We start from the raw sequence: 16,445 nt of genomic DNA, 5'->3' as shown, positions 1-16,445 counted from the left end.
TCAAATGAAATTGGGAAGAGCATGTTGAGTCGTAAAATAGGATTTGAAATGGCATGTTGTGTTGTGAAATAGCATGTTGAATTGTAAATAGAATTCGGAATGGCATGTTGTGTTGTGAAATAGCATGTTGAATTGTAAAATAGAATTCGGAAAGGCATGTTGTGTTGTAAAATCAAAGTAGTATTTTGGCATGGATTGGACACCATAAAGCACGCTAGAGTCATTAAAAAGTGCCATTTAAAGTTGGATTCAGATAAGCATTAAAGTGTCATATATAAAATGAAATCTAAGTTGCATTTCGATCTTTTGACATCATTTACCATAAATTGATACTGTAGAAATATTTCAGGTGGGTTTAGCGAATTTTGGGTAGAGGGAATTCGAAGCATCTGCTTTAAGAAACCATGCCTTGAAGTTTTGTGGCATAATTCAATTGCAAATTGTCAAGTTTCTGAGATTTCAGGCAACAGTATTTGTAGAAATAAAATAGAAACAAAGGTCATTTCACCCAGAAACGACCAGTCACCCATGAGGTTACTGGGCCTCCAGGACTCCTGTTGCACAAGTTGCAATGCAATGATGTCGTAAAAAAACCGACTTCTAGCAACCCGGACGTCACACTACTAAATCGCTTACTTGTAAAACAAAGTCGAATTCATTTCATTTACTTTCCTGTTTAAATGGACAGCACTGGTAACCATTTAGTTAGGTCTACTCACTTACAGGCTATATTTCGGGTAAATCTATCTCTTCGACAAAGACTTTCCTACTCGATTTTGGTAGTTGCAATACTCAGCAATGGAGAATTCAAAGCCGTACGGTGAAAGTTTTTACTTCCGGGTAATGTCAGTCTTTCGCAATAACAGTACCTACACAAATAGACATGGAACTAACCAGCCTGCTCTCCAAAGATATACGTGTAAAACTTGAAGTATTATTAATAATGAACTCTGCGACCATTTCAACATATTTCCCGTCTTTTGTGCCCCACACATATTCTCTAATATGAAGCTACTTGGTTCTCTCGGATCCTTTCCCTTCGGCTGTTAGCTACTAGATCCCTCGACTTCTGTTGGACCCCGGTCAGAGCCCCTTGCACAAGCGACCAAAGCCAGTCTACAACATGATTTGCATGACAATGGGATATCGGATGCCAGGTACCTGTGCCGTAAACATAATTAGTATACAAGGGCAAACTAAGACACGTGATGCGATGAGTTTGTGCATCTCAGCAAAGTCGCTTATCGGTATACTGAGATCAAGGAGAACAGAAAGGTTTTGAAAAAGTCCTTCGAGCAATTCAGTGGTGTACAGTCTTTGCTTATGGTTGCCGAGAAGGCGGGATAAAATAATTGACTCGATGCTGTGTAGACAGGTGAAAGACAAATACGTCAATACAAATGTTTAATTAAGACTACCTTGGGTATTATATCACTTCTTCCTCGATAAATAGAACACCGGTTTATTCAAAAATCATTTTTTTTTAATTCGGCTATCTAAGCATTTCGCCACTCAAGAGGAAATTAAGCATGTATAATAATACATAGCTCATTAACATTATTAACACGATTGGAACTAATTTAGGATAATTGGATTTTCATATTTTTTTAATTTCTCAATAGGTTTAGGTGCCATATAGTTGAATGTTGCAATTATACAAATTACTCATAAAACAAGAGTGCAATGTATAAAGAAAGGCAGATAAGATTACATTTGTAGATTAAATCGGCATTACTTAACATCCAATTAGTCCCAAATTAGTTCGAATCGTGTTATTATAAGGAATAAATCTTGTTTTCTGACCGGTCAAATATCAGCAAACAACGGTAGTCCAAATATAGGCTTTAACTCCTTTTTCAGGTATATTTAGAGTTAATAAGATATTTATTTATTTCGCATATCCGCCTTTCATAAACTAATATTTAGGTTTCAAATGACAGGATAATAGATCCAGTCGTAGTGATCAAAATATAATCCCCATGTGGTTGTATACTCTGTCGGGCGCCGTGACCCAGACAGAACGCTGTCCGAAGATCATGGTATAGCCTACATCACAGTCCCTCCACAATGTAAACTGTCTTGCGTTGCTTACTTTGAAAGAAACAACTGAGAAATCAGAAATGTGAAGAGGAGTTCGAAATAGCTTATGTGAAGTTAATGTAAATTTGCCTCCCGTAAAGTCAGTTATTGAGTAAAAAATACAAATAGGATAGAAATTGAGGTCAAGGACAAAGACATGGAAATAAAGTGTTCATTGTTTCAAAGCGTTTTGACTATTTTGAAAAATATTGTAAATTGAGATTGACTGGATTTGAAAGTAGTACACATACTCGAAATGGAGGATCCTCGAAAGATCCAATTTAATATTTTTCACTCCCATAAATGGCTAGATTAGTTCACTTCTAAGTTTCTATATTCTGACATGCACGAATCTTTCCTGATAGAGTTAACTTCGAGCTTAAAATGTCACTCGTCGAGAAGAGAATATTATAATACCGTGTTCAAAAAATATAAACGAGCACCGTAACTGATGTTGTATAGGGAACAGCTTAAAACGACGACAGTAAAAAAAATAATTGCTCCTCTCAATCGTAATTGGCAATTACAAATAGAAATATTTATCTCGTTGTGAACTCTACGGAAGTAAATGTATATTCCGGTTCATTGTTGTTGACATAGAGGTATTTCACAGCCAACACAGGCTGCCATCTATCATGTTCGTGTAATTCTCTATGTTCAGCCGTGTCAACTTGATTTACCGCAAGTAATCACACGATTTGTATAAGGAGCCATCCTAGCAAAACTCGTGTAAACTGTTTCTATGCTGTTCTCACAAAAATGTCACATTACTATAAACTGAAAAAATGTGATATTCTGGGGAAAACATGCAGTGCTTTGCCTACACTGGAAAAAGTAAGTCTCATCTAGATATCTTCAGACGCGAAATCAATGTATTTTGTCACTCTGATCCCCTATATCGCAACCTTTTACCATTTCGTATCATATGTTGCACAAATCAGAACTATAAATACAGAATATGAAAAACATATAGTTCAAAATACAGACTGTGAACGATTTATGTAGAATCCCTTAACGTGTTCCGGGCCGATTTTGCCGGACATTGTGGGTAATTTTTGGTTCAGTTTTTCAGCAACATTGCAAAATAATTATTGAACAGTTACATCTCATCAACTTCATCGTTCTAAATTCGGTCAACTATACATGTATTGTTAGTGTTTCAGTGACATCATAGTCTTCGTCCTGAAAGGAATGAATCGGTAAATGGTGGAAGTGAACAAAGTGAACATGTCCAAGGGTTATTTGGACTGCCGTATACTGTAGCATAGATATCAACTGAAATGTTCTGGCATTTGCTATGAAACAATTTCACATATTTCAACATCATAACCCATAATGATTAGATTCTAACAGGTTTAGAACATACATCGTATTGCAATTTACATTTAAGACCTGATGGGTTGATCTCGATATCACTTACAAGTGGAAATACGTGTACTAGTATTTTACAAACACTGCCTCTCAATTTCCGATGTCTTTTGTAAGCATAATGCAGTCGCTGCAGAGTAACTTTGGCGACATAAACTGTAGACTATCTTTATGAAAATCATCATGTGAATTTACAATAATCTTAAGTAATCTTTATGAAAATCGTGTTTGAAAATATACGATGGGAAACTGAAATGTGGACACATAAATCCCATAACAAAATATTTCCATGTACGCTAGTTTCATATTTCGTTCAGTTTGTCAAAATATCATTATAATTTCATGGTTAAATTTGAAAATAATATAAATGAGATTGTTTGATTTTTCTTAAGAGTCATCAAAGCCTTTCAGTCGGACGCCATAGCATCGGTTCAGAGGTCACCTTTATTTCAAAGACGTTATTTCTTGGTACGGAGATGATTCAACGGCTTGCTCCATCGTGTTACCAGCATTCTTACTGACGGTAGAACCTTCCTGAGTGGAATTTAAAGATTCATATGTACTTTGAGTAACCTCATTCAGTTGAAGTGATGTATAAGAAGAATCTTCTACTTCTGCGTTTACATAACTTGCAGTGTCTTCTACTTCCTTGTCTTGTTTCCTTGCCCGGCGCCTGTTTGGTAGACAAACATGACAAACATCGTTTAAAACGATTGGAACTAATTTTGGAGAATATGATCGTTTAATTGTTCAAATTTATCAGAGTCGTTGAATGCACTAAGTTTCAATATTACAAATTACCTGTAAAAGGAGTGCATTGCAAAAACAAAGAAGGGTAGATGACCTTCAATTTGCTTAAACCAACATCACTACAATATCCTACTCTCCCGACTTGATTCCAGACGTGTTATTTTACAGTTTAATTTGTAATGTAGGATATTCATTGGAAGACAATCATATCACTGCAAGTACCTTTCGAGTTGCTAAATACTGAAAGATGAAAAAAGATTATTATAAAAGTCTCACTGTTAATACGTTTAGACTATTCCATTTAAAGGCACAAGCAACGCATTAGAGAAAGCCTGAAATCTTATCTCACCTCTGAAAAATAATCTTGACCACAATCGCAATGATTGCTGTGACTGCAAGTGACACTATGACCCCGATTACAAATCCAACTGAAACAAAACGTATCTGATATGTCTTAATTGTCAAGCAGCTTGCTCGAAAGCTTTAAGTATAGCGTTTACTACATGACTTAGTACTTCTTCTGATTGGAAATCTTTGTATTTCGTCTTCTTCGTTACAAAAAATTAGTCAAAGAATGAATAAATAAACAAAAGATTGAAGGGAAAGTGGGGACAGTTTGAACAGTCGGAGACACTGATATGCGTACGACTTACTCGCAATTTGTTTACTGCCATCGTAAGATTGAGCGCTTTCACAGCAACTGCAGCAATATTCAGTTTCCATTAAAGATGTTGTGTCCTTTGCTGAGAATATCGATGAGATGTGTCGGTGTGACATCATTACATTCGGCTGTTTCGGCTGTGTTGATGTTTCCTTTTGGGTTATAAACTGTGTTTGCGTTGATGCGTTTGATGTTATTTGGCGTGTATTAACTTCAGTAGCCTGTACCCTGGATGTTACTGGTAGACTCAGCGTCGTTATCGTCGAAATTACAGCTTTCATCATAAAGAACGTACAGTGCCACGTATTTTAATTGTTGCAACAAAAAGAAGGAGATATTGTACTATGCAATGCTATCCGTACGAGTCATTGAATTATTTAATATAACAATCAGAAACTGTTGTGAATATTGCTTACATAATGACCAGACAAAACAGTATAACTGTAAAATTATTCGCTCTCATGATGTTGCAGAAATCTGCCTACAATCATTAAAATCCAACGGCGTTCGTTTTATAATCATTGTAACTGAAGGTAATGATATTATTTGTTCGTTCTGGTCATTTGACGATTCTTACCCTCATACTGCACTACGAATCCAAGATTATTGCCCGCACCGTCGGTGATCATCTCAATACGAAGAGTATTTGATGAACTGTATAATGGATGTGGTGGTGAATAACCAGTAAAAGTGCTGATAGTAGAGCTATGGTCTTCTATCCCATCCTTCAAAATCACCATGTCATTGTCTTGTAATCTCAGCATAAGAGTGGTTAGCTTTACTATGTGTCCAGGATCCACTGTTATTGTCCAATTACACGATTGTTCGTTGGTATAGTTACCGGGGAAATTTGGTGAATATATGTATCCACTGAAATCAGTGTAGTCACCGCCAAAGGCACCAAAAGATGCTGTGAACATGATAATATAACATCATCATAAACTTAAAACGAAACTCTTGCATCGTTTCTAATCCGCCCTTCGAGGATTGTGTAATTTACGTACGCAGTGCCATGTTTACACAGAGATCTAAAATATTTATTTCTACGTTTCCGTAATCCTATAAACCCAGTTAAATAGGATGCACTAATTTTCCTCTTTCAAGTAATACTGCTGAGGAAAATTACAATGCGTTTCACAAGAGGTGAAGGTATTCTAAACAGAAACAAACTAAAAAGCCTTGCTTCAAATTAAAACAATAAAGTTCAGATCAGGAAAGCCATGAAATGTCATTCCAATGAGTTACAGCTATATTTAAATTCAACAGCTTCCTTTGGTGATATTACTTTTCCGTCATCAAAGTCATTATCAATATGACCCGACACATACTGCAATGAACGATTATTAAGAAATCTGAATGCTTGGCGCTCATTACCCAGAATGCTTCACTGCATAACTACCAGGCTTCAGGATTGTGAAATATCATCCTGCATAATATCAAAGCATCGACAGCGGCAATGGAATGAAATCATCTGACAAAGAAGCATGGGTTAAACGCGACATAAATGTCCGCTCGCAAGTACGCTAAATACCTTGGCATAGATAGCTTCTAACACACAAACAAATACAAAGCTATTGATAGCTCGACAGTCGAGCGCATAATGACAAACATGTAGCTTCAGTGAACATTTCAAATTCCAAACTTTACTAATTCATTATGAGCTTCGAACTGTGAAGTAATTGTACATCGCAAAAAGCATGGCAAAATAAACGCGAGTATCGTGATCAATAATACTTTCTAATAAAATCATTTTCCTGAATGTTCACTGTTTGGAGCATTCATAAATTGCGCAAGTGGACACGTCATAAATATCATTAGGGAAAGACTGCATTAACTTGCATGGTACTTGAAACCCGGGTCTTTGCCTGACCACCTCGGCTGACAAACAGTAGACTTTTAATCCCCCAAGGTGTGAATGTTCCATTGTTATGTTTATTTCATCCAGCTGGTGCCATTGTAGTGCCATAGTAGGAAAGGCAGGTCTGTGAAATTGATCCTCTGATAAGGAAGTAGGGTAGTCCTAATTTGATGGAGCTTTCCCGTAATGGGGCTAAGATTTGACTGTGCTATGCTTATTCTCATTTCAGGACGATCTGTGACAGTTGGTCGGCGAGTAAATCCCCATGGTCGACCTAATATCGGTAATCCATTTCAGCCATTTTGTGCATGTATATTAACTTGTCTGGCGCCAGAGACGCGATACACGTGTTTGCATGAATGCAATACATTTCTACTTAGATAATTCAAAAGAAGAGAACTAAGCACAATACTTAAGTGGTTTTGGCAAAGATGTAGAATAGTTTTCTTTTTAAAACTTCTCAGCAGGCTTCTCTCAAATTATTTGAAGTCACTGTTGCAATTTTAACTATATCGCAAAGATGGTTTAACAGCGCATTTAACTTCTTCGTTGTTGATTACAAAGTTTGGGGTCAACAAAGCAACCCTTACGAAATTCTACTGACCTTCTATAGAGTGTTCTAACATTATCAATTGCGATTCAGTATCGCAGTCTAACCAGAATAGTCAAGACAACACCGTAGGTCATTGACACTGGCTGAACTTCCATCTCTCTCTGATTACCGATATTAGGTCATCTTTAAAATCTGATGTGACAAAGCTAGACAGTCTAAGAATTGGTCAATGCGACATGATCCCTTCAATTTCAGTCATAATCTTGGCATTACTTTAAGTCAGGACGGTAGCATGTCTGACCATATCAATATGTTGTGCAGAAATGGTTTTCTTCTCTTTTCATAGAATAAGTAATATTCGTAAACTTCTTGATAGATCTACAACTGAAAAACTAGTCTATGCATTTGTGACTTCTCACTTAGACCATTGTAACAGTCTTTTGTTTGGTATCCCTAGAGGACAACTTGCTCGACTACAGTCTTTACAGAATGCTGCAGCGAGGTTAGTTTCTCGTACGCGCAAATTCGATCATGTCACACCCGTTCTCAAAGATTTACATTGGTTACCTGTAGAGGCCCGCATCAGATTTAAAATTCTGTTGCTTACATTCAAAATTATCCATGGAAATGCACCTATTTATCTGAGAGATTTATTAGATTTATATGTACCTGCCAGAGACCTGCGATCGAGTGACAAATTATGTTTAACCCAGCCCCGTGGCAACTTTAACAAGACATATGGACAGAGAGCATTTTCAGTATGTTCACCCTTACTATGGAATGATTTGCCATTTGAAATTAAGACCGCCAGAAGTGTAGATAGTTTTAAGCGCAGTTTGAAAACCTACCTTTTTACTCAGTTTTATTTGTAATTTTCTATTTTAATTTTTTAGTGTGGTTGTATTTTTAAATTATTTTATACAGCTGTGTACAATGTGCTGAGACGTATGTGTAGTGCACTTTAAACAATTTTTAATAATAATAATAATAAATAATCTCGACTCACATTTTAAACTTTTTGTCATCAAAAAGCAAAGATCTATAATTAGCGATGTCAACCATCTGCACATAAATTGTCGAGTTGGTATTGTCTGGTAGCCGATATAGAACAGTTAGGAAAAAATCAGTCTCCTAGAAATGACTTTTTATCACACAAACAAGAAGTTACCATAGTGTCCGTGGAGTCAATAGTGCCCGGCCATACGAACAATCGTCGCTGCCATTCTGTACAACGTTCTGGTTCACTAAATTTAACTTGAGCTCTTCATAGCGACAATGAAATTCCCATGTTCATGTTAATTTCCTACGTACTCATGACAAAACGAGTACTTTATCAACTTATCTTTAGAATAACAAATTTGACTGGATTTTGGTTTCCCTCAATCTATGTTAAACTTCAACAGCACACAGTCATTATGACTAAATCAGATTCAGACATTGCTTACGATATGTTCTTGTTCAAACCATGTTCTATGTACAAAGTTTTAAGCATTCATCGTGAATTGTATGCATAAAGCAAAGCGTTATACCGTCCCATAAACATCTGTCGGTTGTTACTTACTGTTATAAACATCAAGTTGAAAATCTCCTCCACAGCCTTGTATGTATGGCGACGTTCCATGATCACCCGAACACTGCTGAGTGTTGTATTCTACACCCTGCCGTATTGGAAATCCAGGAATAGCCTCTCCATAACGCCAGTAATCAACAGAGTCATCACCACAGTAACACTCATCGGCACTTTCGATGACGGCTATAGTCTTTCCTCGATCCCGACATTCTCCGTGCATCCTTGTATTGTGACTTCACTCGGACGTAAAATAGACCATGGGAATAGTCCCGTTGGAAATAATATGTCAAAGCTCCCCTTATATCGACCGAGAAAACCCGGATCTGAAAAAAGATAAACTCTGAGTACGTGCTCTTGAAAGAATATTATGCAGTGAAGTCTTAAACTGTCTTACAATTTTCACTACAATGTAGAGATTTTCTGCAGTGTCCTTTAAGTAGACCCAACTAAAATACATGACATTGAAAAACCTGATCCTCTTTCTGTTTTAAAGAATCTTTTAAGAAAAAACAGTCCGTGTTACATGACAGTATGTATATTAAATTGATCAGTTAACGATCAACTTAAGTGATTGCAATGTAAAATTATTGAACTTTGTACCCAATTTGTCGGAAGTTAATGTGTACTGAATTACAAAACCATTTATTAAATACGATTTCTTTAGATATTTAAACAATAAATAACAATGTATACTGTCAGCGAATAGATTACGTTATTTTTATCCACAACGCGATGCGATAATGTCCCCGGTATGCATACAATGTCCTCATTTCAGCCATCATTTTTCGGTTGCAGCCAACACATTAAGAAATACGCACACTGTCTAGACATTTCTTGTTTGAGCGTAATAAGTAACTGAGCATGTCTCAATTAAAATCGTGAATAATGCTTTTATTTATTAAACAACAAGAATAGTAGGCTTTGTCGGCAAAAACCAAATGTGACTTTATCACATTGTTAAGGTCTTTGAGCATGCATATAGACCTTAATGTCTTTGCTTAACATATAATTGCGCTGTACCAAGCCAGGCATTATTTCTGTTGTAAAGTCATATAAATGCAATAACATATGCAAATACAATGCATATCAATTGGTAAGTTGCGTAAAGTAGATATAATCCCATGATATTTTTCTCTGTTTGATGTCAGTGTATACGTTTATTTTTAAAGGAACCGCACAACTTCTCGCCTGTGACTCGAAGTTGTTTACGGCTCCGCGAAAAAAACAAAACAAGTATACGATGACGTCAATATCAGTCTGAGAGAATAATTCCATTTTCTTTTGATGTTGATGGTCAAAATTTTGTCAAATATGGCAAAATTATCGTTGCAATCTGTGTTTTATTTCTTCAGATTACTGTCAACACGATTGGAACTAGTTTGGGAGGATTGGATCTTCATATTTTTCAAATTTCTAGAAAATATAAGGTGCCCTATAGCTATAAATGTTGTAATATTACAACTTACTCATAAAAACAATTGTATAACTTAAAAAGAAAAGCAGATTTTGTAGTAAGGAATCTATTTGTATAGATTATTTAATTTGTAGCAGATTAACATTACTTCAACTCACAGTAACACGTGATTCCAACATGGTGACTGTCATCACACTGACAGTCATGTCCGTTGTTGTCCCAGTCTATGGTACAGTCTTCTAACGATTCTGACATGATAGGACATCTGATGTCACAAACAGAAGACTGTAGATCACTGCTACCAAATTCACTGTTTGACCATTCCCACATCACGGTGACATAATCTTGGAAATATACGATAGAAATTCTTAACGTCGTATACCATGTAGATTATTTTAATTACCGAAATAAAGTGATAAAGTGAAAACATTCCTCAATAGGTAACGATAGACGACCGTAATCATGTCTTTCGTGAACTGTTCACTACCTGTTATCTTGATAACTTGACCATTGACTTTTGATGTTATTCATGTAAATATGACGAGAGCTTGAATGCGATGATATTGATTATTCCTGTGCTATGTTAAGACTTTAAAGCCAAAGTACATGTCACAAAAGTTCAGTAGTGGATTATAACAATCGTGGACCAAATTTTGGTTTACTTCTTGTGTAAAGGTCGTTCACCGCCTCTCTACGCTTTTTGGCATGGGTTTTTTTCGTTATGGTCAACTTGTTAATATGTAGGATAAATCATCATTTGGTTTTACCGATAATTTATGTTTTATAAATCAAAAAATATAATGACGATGCAGGTTAATTTTTAGAGAGGAAAAATTACAAAGACGAATGAAATGATCTAGAGGCAAGAAGACGGTGTTATATCAATGCAATTCAATTAGTCACAGAAGAGAGAAAATATTAAAGAAGGATATAAATGTATTTATAGTTAATTAATTTATGTATTGATTTATATATCTTGATGTATAAATATAATTTACCCAATTGTTTACACACAGCCCTTGCTACTGTCAGATTCCATCCTGCACCAGTTCCACACATATATCTCCATGAGTTCTCTCCATCTCGTCTGACTTCAACTCTTCCTTCAAATGGTGTCCGACCACCAGTCAATCGGACTTCAACTGAGAGGAAAGTAAAAGTGTTGTAGAGGTTTATCTGAAAAAAGCACATGCTTCACGACATAGTCCCAGGTGATTATGGTAAATGGCCAAGGAAACGTTGAATATTCTAAAAACAGCCATTGTAAAATACACGCATATTGTATAATTTCAATATGTCCGATACCACATACAACATAGAAATTGATTGCTTACTTTAGTAATTTCGGTTTTAATAGTTTGCTTTTTTTCTGCTATGCTGTTTGAAATGACTTTACCAAGGAGGAAGGGATTTCATGAAGAAGGAAATGGGAGACGAGAGTGTAAACGCCAGACATACGTTTATAGCTAAGTTCGAATTCAGTATTTACACTTCGTTATAAAGGCAAACAGCAGCAACAATAATTCTACTTTCCTTCTCTATTTCTACGGCTAGCTACGTGCTCACGAAAATACGGCAAGGCATTGGCTTTTATAAGCATTCATTGGTCAATAGTATCGAGCATGGTGATTGAGTAAAGTTAGATTTCGTTCGCCAAACAAAAAAGCTGTGACGAAACTGAATGAAAAATACTCATCGTCGTGCTCTGGAAATAATCCAAATCGACTTGACTGACTTAAAGCATCCTAGCAAAGGGGACTCTATTGACTATTACAAACTGTCTGGGGAAAAATCACTAATATTTTAGTCCCTCCCTTACAGGCGAAAGAAATGGGTTAGACAGCACACCAAGCACATGAACAATAATAATGTCAATGATTTCCAAATAATCTCACAGAATAGCGCCGGTTAATATTTGATGTTTTGTTGTCCTGTTTCCAGGCTTGTCATTTCATACATGTGCTTTCTCGCCCTGAACACTTTCTTTAGCTTGACGATTTCGTAAAATGTATAGGGAAATGTACTCGTGAACAGCGGTCGAAATTAACGTCAGTTATGCTGAGCCAGAACTTAGTCAACTGTTTCCCCCGGAACCCCAATCAAATGGTCCTTGTGACCGGTCATTTCGTTGGCCCTCTATTGTAATAACCCAGTTTCTTTCAAAAATAACTATCAGTTTTTTTATTCAAATACATTGCGCTGAAAGTCATCGATTTCAAGAAAAACTTGTCGCGACCAAATCAGAGGTCGTGAGTGGTCAGAAATTATAAGTGTAACGTTCTTTCTTTACTGTATAAGCTTATGAAATCGGCTAACATTACGCGACTGTCATAATTTTAGGTCACCTTGATCTTCTGGCTAGCAGAAATCAACGTTAACGCTTCTGTCAATCTTGTTTGAGTTGTGAAAGGTGCTCAAAATTATTATTCGCCACACAAACTTATGAAATGGGCACATGGTCTATAATATTGATCACATTATCTTGTAAGGTAAGTCATTATTACTAAAATTGCAGCCTATATTTGACCTTGTATTTTTCGTGAACGCGCGACAGCCGTTTCTCCGCCTATTTCAGTCACAATTATGAATATTTTGTCAGTTTTACGACAACAAGTTTCATTTCAATTTTCGTCTCTTAGTTTTGCGACAAAAATTCAGAGTGATATCATATTCAGAGTACTTTTAATGTTATAAAAATTGACAATATTTTTGTTTATGACGTCTCCTCGTATTTTATCTATTATTTATTGCTCAGACTATAGAGCGCATGTCAATGTTAAAAATCTCAACGCGCTTTATACCACATTTAAAATAAACAAATAAACAATTCATAAAATATTTTAGTTGCTAACAATTATGTCGTTCGACCGCCAGAATATGCATGCGTGTTATGTATGTCATTCCTCCCAACACTCATCATGACCTGAGTTAATTAGTCTAGAACATTTGCAAGGTCACTGCCCTTAACGACCTCACAACCTTGAATTCAATTAGTTGTGTTTAGAATGTTCTGGAAATTTAATTAGTTGTGTAAGAAAGACAATTTTAGAACAGGACATAGAATTTTAGCATGTCAATAACAGTTCTAGATTGTTCTTATATGCTCTTATGTAAGCACAGGAGTATAAATAGGGACGTGCACAGCTTGCAGTCAGACATTTTGGGATCGTGTCTCTTGCGTGTTACTTCAAGTCTTTGGAAACTCCAGCAGTATTAATTTCAAGACTTCAAGACCTTCACTGCAACGCTGGATTTACACTGTGGACTTTGTGCAACTTGAAGCCTGCAAGCCAAAGGACTTTTTCATTCATCCGACTGACTGTTACAACTCTAAGACTGGAGCTTTGCCGTCCTAGCTGAGATAAGTAGCATGTACACTTTTACAGTTTGTATTCTATCCCTGAATTAGCAATTAGTTTCATACATAGTAAATTACATTTCGTTTTATACGGACACTGCTGAGTTCACCTTTTGTTCGTTTTCTGTCACGTAACAAAATTGGGAGCAAAACTGAATAGCATTATTGTACATAAATATTAGTGATACGCTTTAGTGTGCCAAAAGATGTGATTTCTCTGTATTTGTCAGATTGCACATCTTGGGATATACCATAAATGCGAAGAATCTTCATGTGTACCACTTATTCTCCTTGAACACAAACCCTTGTCAGCCGTCTCTCATCCTTTGCTGCGTATCAGCTTTCGAAGCAAATAAATATACTTAATACGATTCGTGCGGTCTCTGATCATCCTCCAGGAACAGCAAGTATTTCATTAAATTATTGTTCATATTTGCAATGAATAATCTCAAACGGATTTTTCCACCGTAAAATTTATGCGACAGTTTTAGTTCGGTAGATATATGTATATAGCGGCTCTCAACATCAAAACCACATTTTGAAACCTCTTATCTGCCTAGTTTCGGACATAAGGCGAAATGGTGTCTGAAATATACTAATTTCGAGCCACACTGGTAACCATTCAGTTAGGTCTACACACTTACAGGCTACATTCAACTTGACGGGTAAAAGTCGACGAATCTTTAAGACTTTCCTACTCGATTTGGTATTTTCCCTATAATCGGCATTCAATAACATACACAACATAAATACTCAGTCCGGGGAATACGTCAACAGTTACAGCCAGTGGAGCTTAAAGAAAACGTGATTCGGATAGAACAATGAAACATTATTATTTAAATTACATATGATACCTTCTCCTAGAAAAGACGATATCTGCAACCTGGCTTTGTAAGATGCATGTGCAACGTCGATGGATTAGAGATAGTAATTTGTAGGAAGCCCCGCTGTCGAAGGAATCGAACTTCACAAAAGGCTATAGAAAAAATAATAATAGTAAACAATGGAGGATTCAAAGCCCTGCGGTGAAAGTTTTTATTTCCGGGTAATGTCAGTCTTTCGCAATAACAGTTTACCTACACCTATAGACATGGAACTCACCAGCCTGCACTCCAAAGATAGACGTGTAAACACCGAGAAGTATTGCTAATGCTGAACTCTGTGACCATTTCAACATATTTCCCGTCTTTTGTGTCCCATACATATTCTGTAATATGAAGCTATTTTGTACTCTCGGATCCTTTCCCTTCGGCTGTTAGCTACTAGGTCCCTCGACTTCTGTTGGACCCGGTCAGAGCCCCTTGAACATGCGACCCGAATGCCAGTCTACAATATCAATTTAAATGACAAAGGCATATGGTATGTCAAGTACCTGTGCCGTAAACATACGTAGTTAGTATACAAGGGCAAACTCAGACACGTGATGCGATGAGTTGCATCTCAGCTAAGTCGCTTATCGGTATATTGAGATTCAGGCGAACAGATAGATTTTGAAATACTCCGACAACTCAATGGTGTACAGTTTTTGCTTATGGTTGCTAGGAAAGCGGTGTATAATGATTTACTCGATGCCGTAGACAGGTGAATGACAAATAGGTCAATGCAAAGATTTAATTAAGACTACCACAAGTATTATGTCACCTCTTCCTCGAAAGATAGAACACTAGTTACGACTGGAATTCAACACTAATAAGTTTGTTTTATTCTGCTACCTAAGCATCGAGCTTGGCCACTTACGAGGAAAATAAGGATTTATAAGTATAAATAGCACATCAACATGAATTGTTATTCTAAGGAGTCATGAAAAGGGGTGTAACTCCTTTTCGCCAAACCAAGTGGGACAGAGTGCATACAAACGACCCAGACTGACTCAGATTTATATTTGTCAAAGCAAGAATAAAGAGCGTATAAACTGACGACTTCTCGTCAGAGTTTGAGGTCATGACCCCAAGAATGAACAATACATGTGGTATATAGTCCAGCTCGGTGTTATGTCAAGCAGCAATTCACTTTCAATCTGGACAGGGACTTACTTCGATTCTAGTCACGCGCACAGTTTACCGCATGAGGAAATAAAACTGGATTTGGCCTCGGGTAGATTTTTGAAAATCATTATCCTCGTTCATAACAAAATCAGAAAGTTTTACAGAGATTATTTACCGATAAGTTTAAATTTGTACGTAGATTTGCACTGGTCAGTAAACACTTTTATGTATACCAAGGATCGTCATTTTACAGCACCCTCCCGGCACTATATTCAGACGTACTTTGCTCTGTTCTGCTGACTGAGCAGTGATTAATCACTTGCTGCATGTCACGGTGTAATTACCACACCTTGCTCTGTGAGGCTTGAACAGCTTCAAACATTATAGGACAACACACTGTCCCTCCAAATTGTGGACGGACTATGGATAACACAGGCATCAATTAAGGGGAAGAGGTATACAAGGAATATGGTATTTTCATTTGCAAGAGGAGTTGCCTACAAGGTAATCGTCTCATGTTTACGTCACGAAATCGGGGGTAGGGAGGGAAGGGCACACAATTCGTGACGTAAACATGATATCATTTCCTTCAAAGAATTTGAAGCTCCTTCCAAAGGAAAATCTAATTTTTGACTTTGATTGACTAGATGTCGGCATAGTTTTGCTGTGAACTAAATTGTGTTTTGAGTTGAAATTGATATGCATGATGGCACTATGGTAACAAATGTCTGACTCGTAGTGACCTTAGCAACTTTAAAATACTTTTAATGTGCAGCTGCGCAAACAACAACACAAAGGATATTTGACCATAACTTCTTCATTAGTGTTTGAACACACTGTGTACGTGAC

At 36.7% G+C, this 16,445-nt stretch overlaps 1 protein-coding gene across 1 annotated transcript; it reads right to left on the bottom strand.

The window, feature by feature from the left end:
* Positions 1-2,258: 2,258 nt before the first annotated feature.
* Positions 2,259-11,397, bottom strand: LOC139132869 (kremen protein 1-like). The gene is made up of 6 exons (XM_070699225.1): positions 11,252-11,397; positions 10,412-10,597; positions 8,831-9,162; positions 5,436-5,768; positions 4,851-5,132; positions 2,259-4,120 (listed from the first exon to the last, which is right to left on the bottom strand). Exons 3-6 carry the CDS (start codon positions 9,057-9,059, stop codon positions 4,089-4,091), a joined length of 876 nt encoding a protein of 291 aa, XP_070555326.1. The 5' UTR covers positions 9,060-9,162; positions 10,412-10,597; positions 11,252-11,397; the 3' UTR covers positions 2,259-4,088.
* Between the last annotated feature and the right edge of the window lie 5,048 nt (positions 11,398-16,445).

The sequence above is a fragment of the Ptychodera flava genome, chromosome 5 (assembly GCF_041260155.1).
Source record: "Ptychodera flava strain L36383 chromosome 5, AS_Pfla_20210202, whole genome shotgun sequence".
Taxonomy (NCBI): domain Eukaryota; kingdom Metazoa; phylum Hemichordata; class Enteropneusta; family Ptychoderidae; genus Ptychodera; species Ptychodera flava.
Note: the sequence above shows the minus strand (reverse complement) of the source record. Positions and strands in the feature narration are given on the sequence as shown.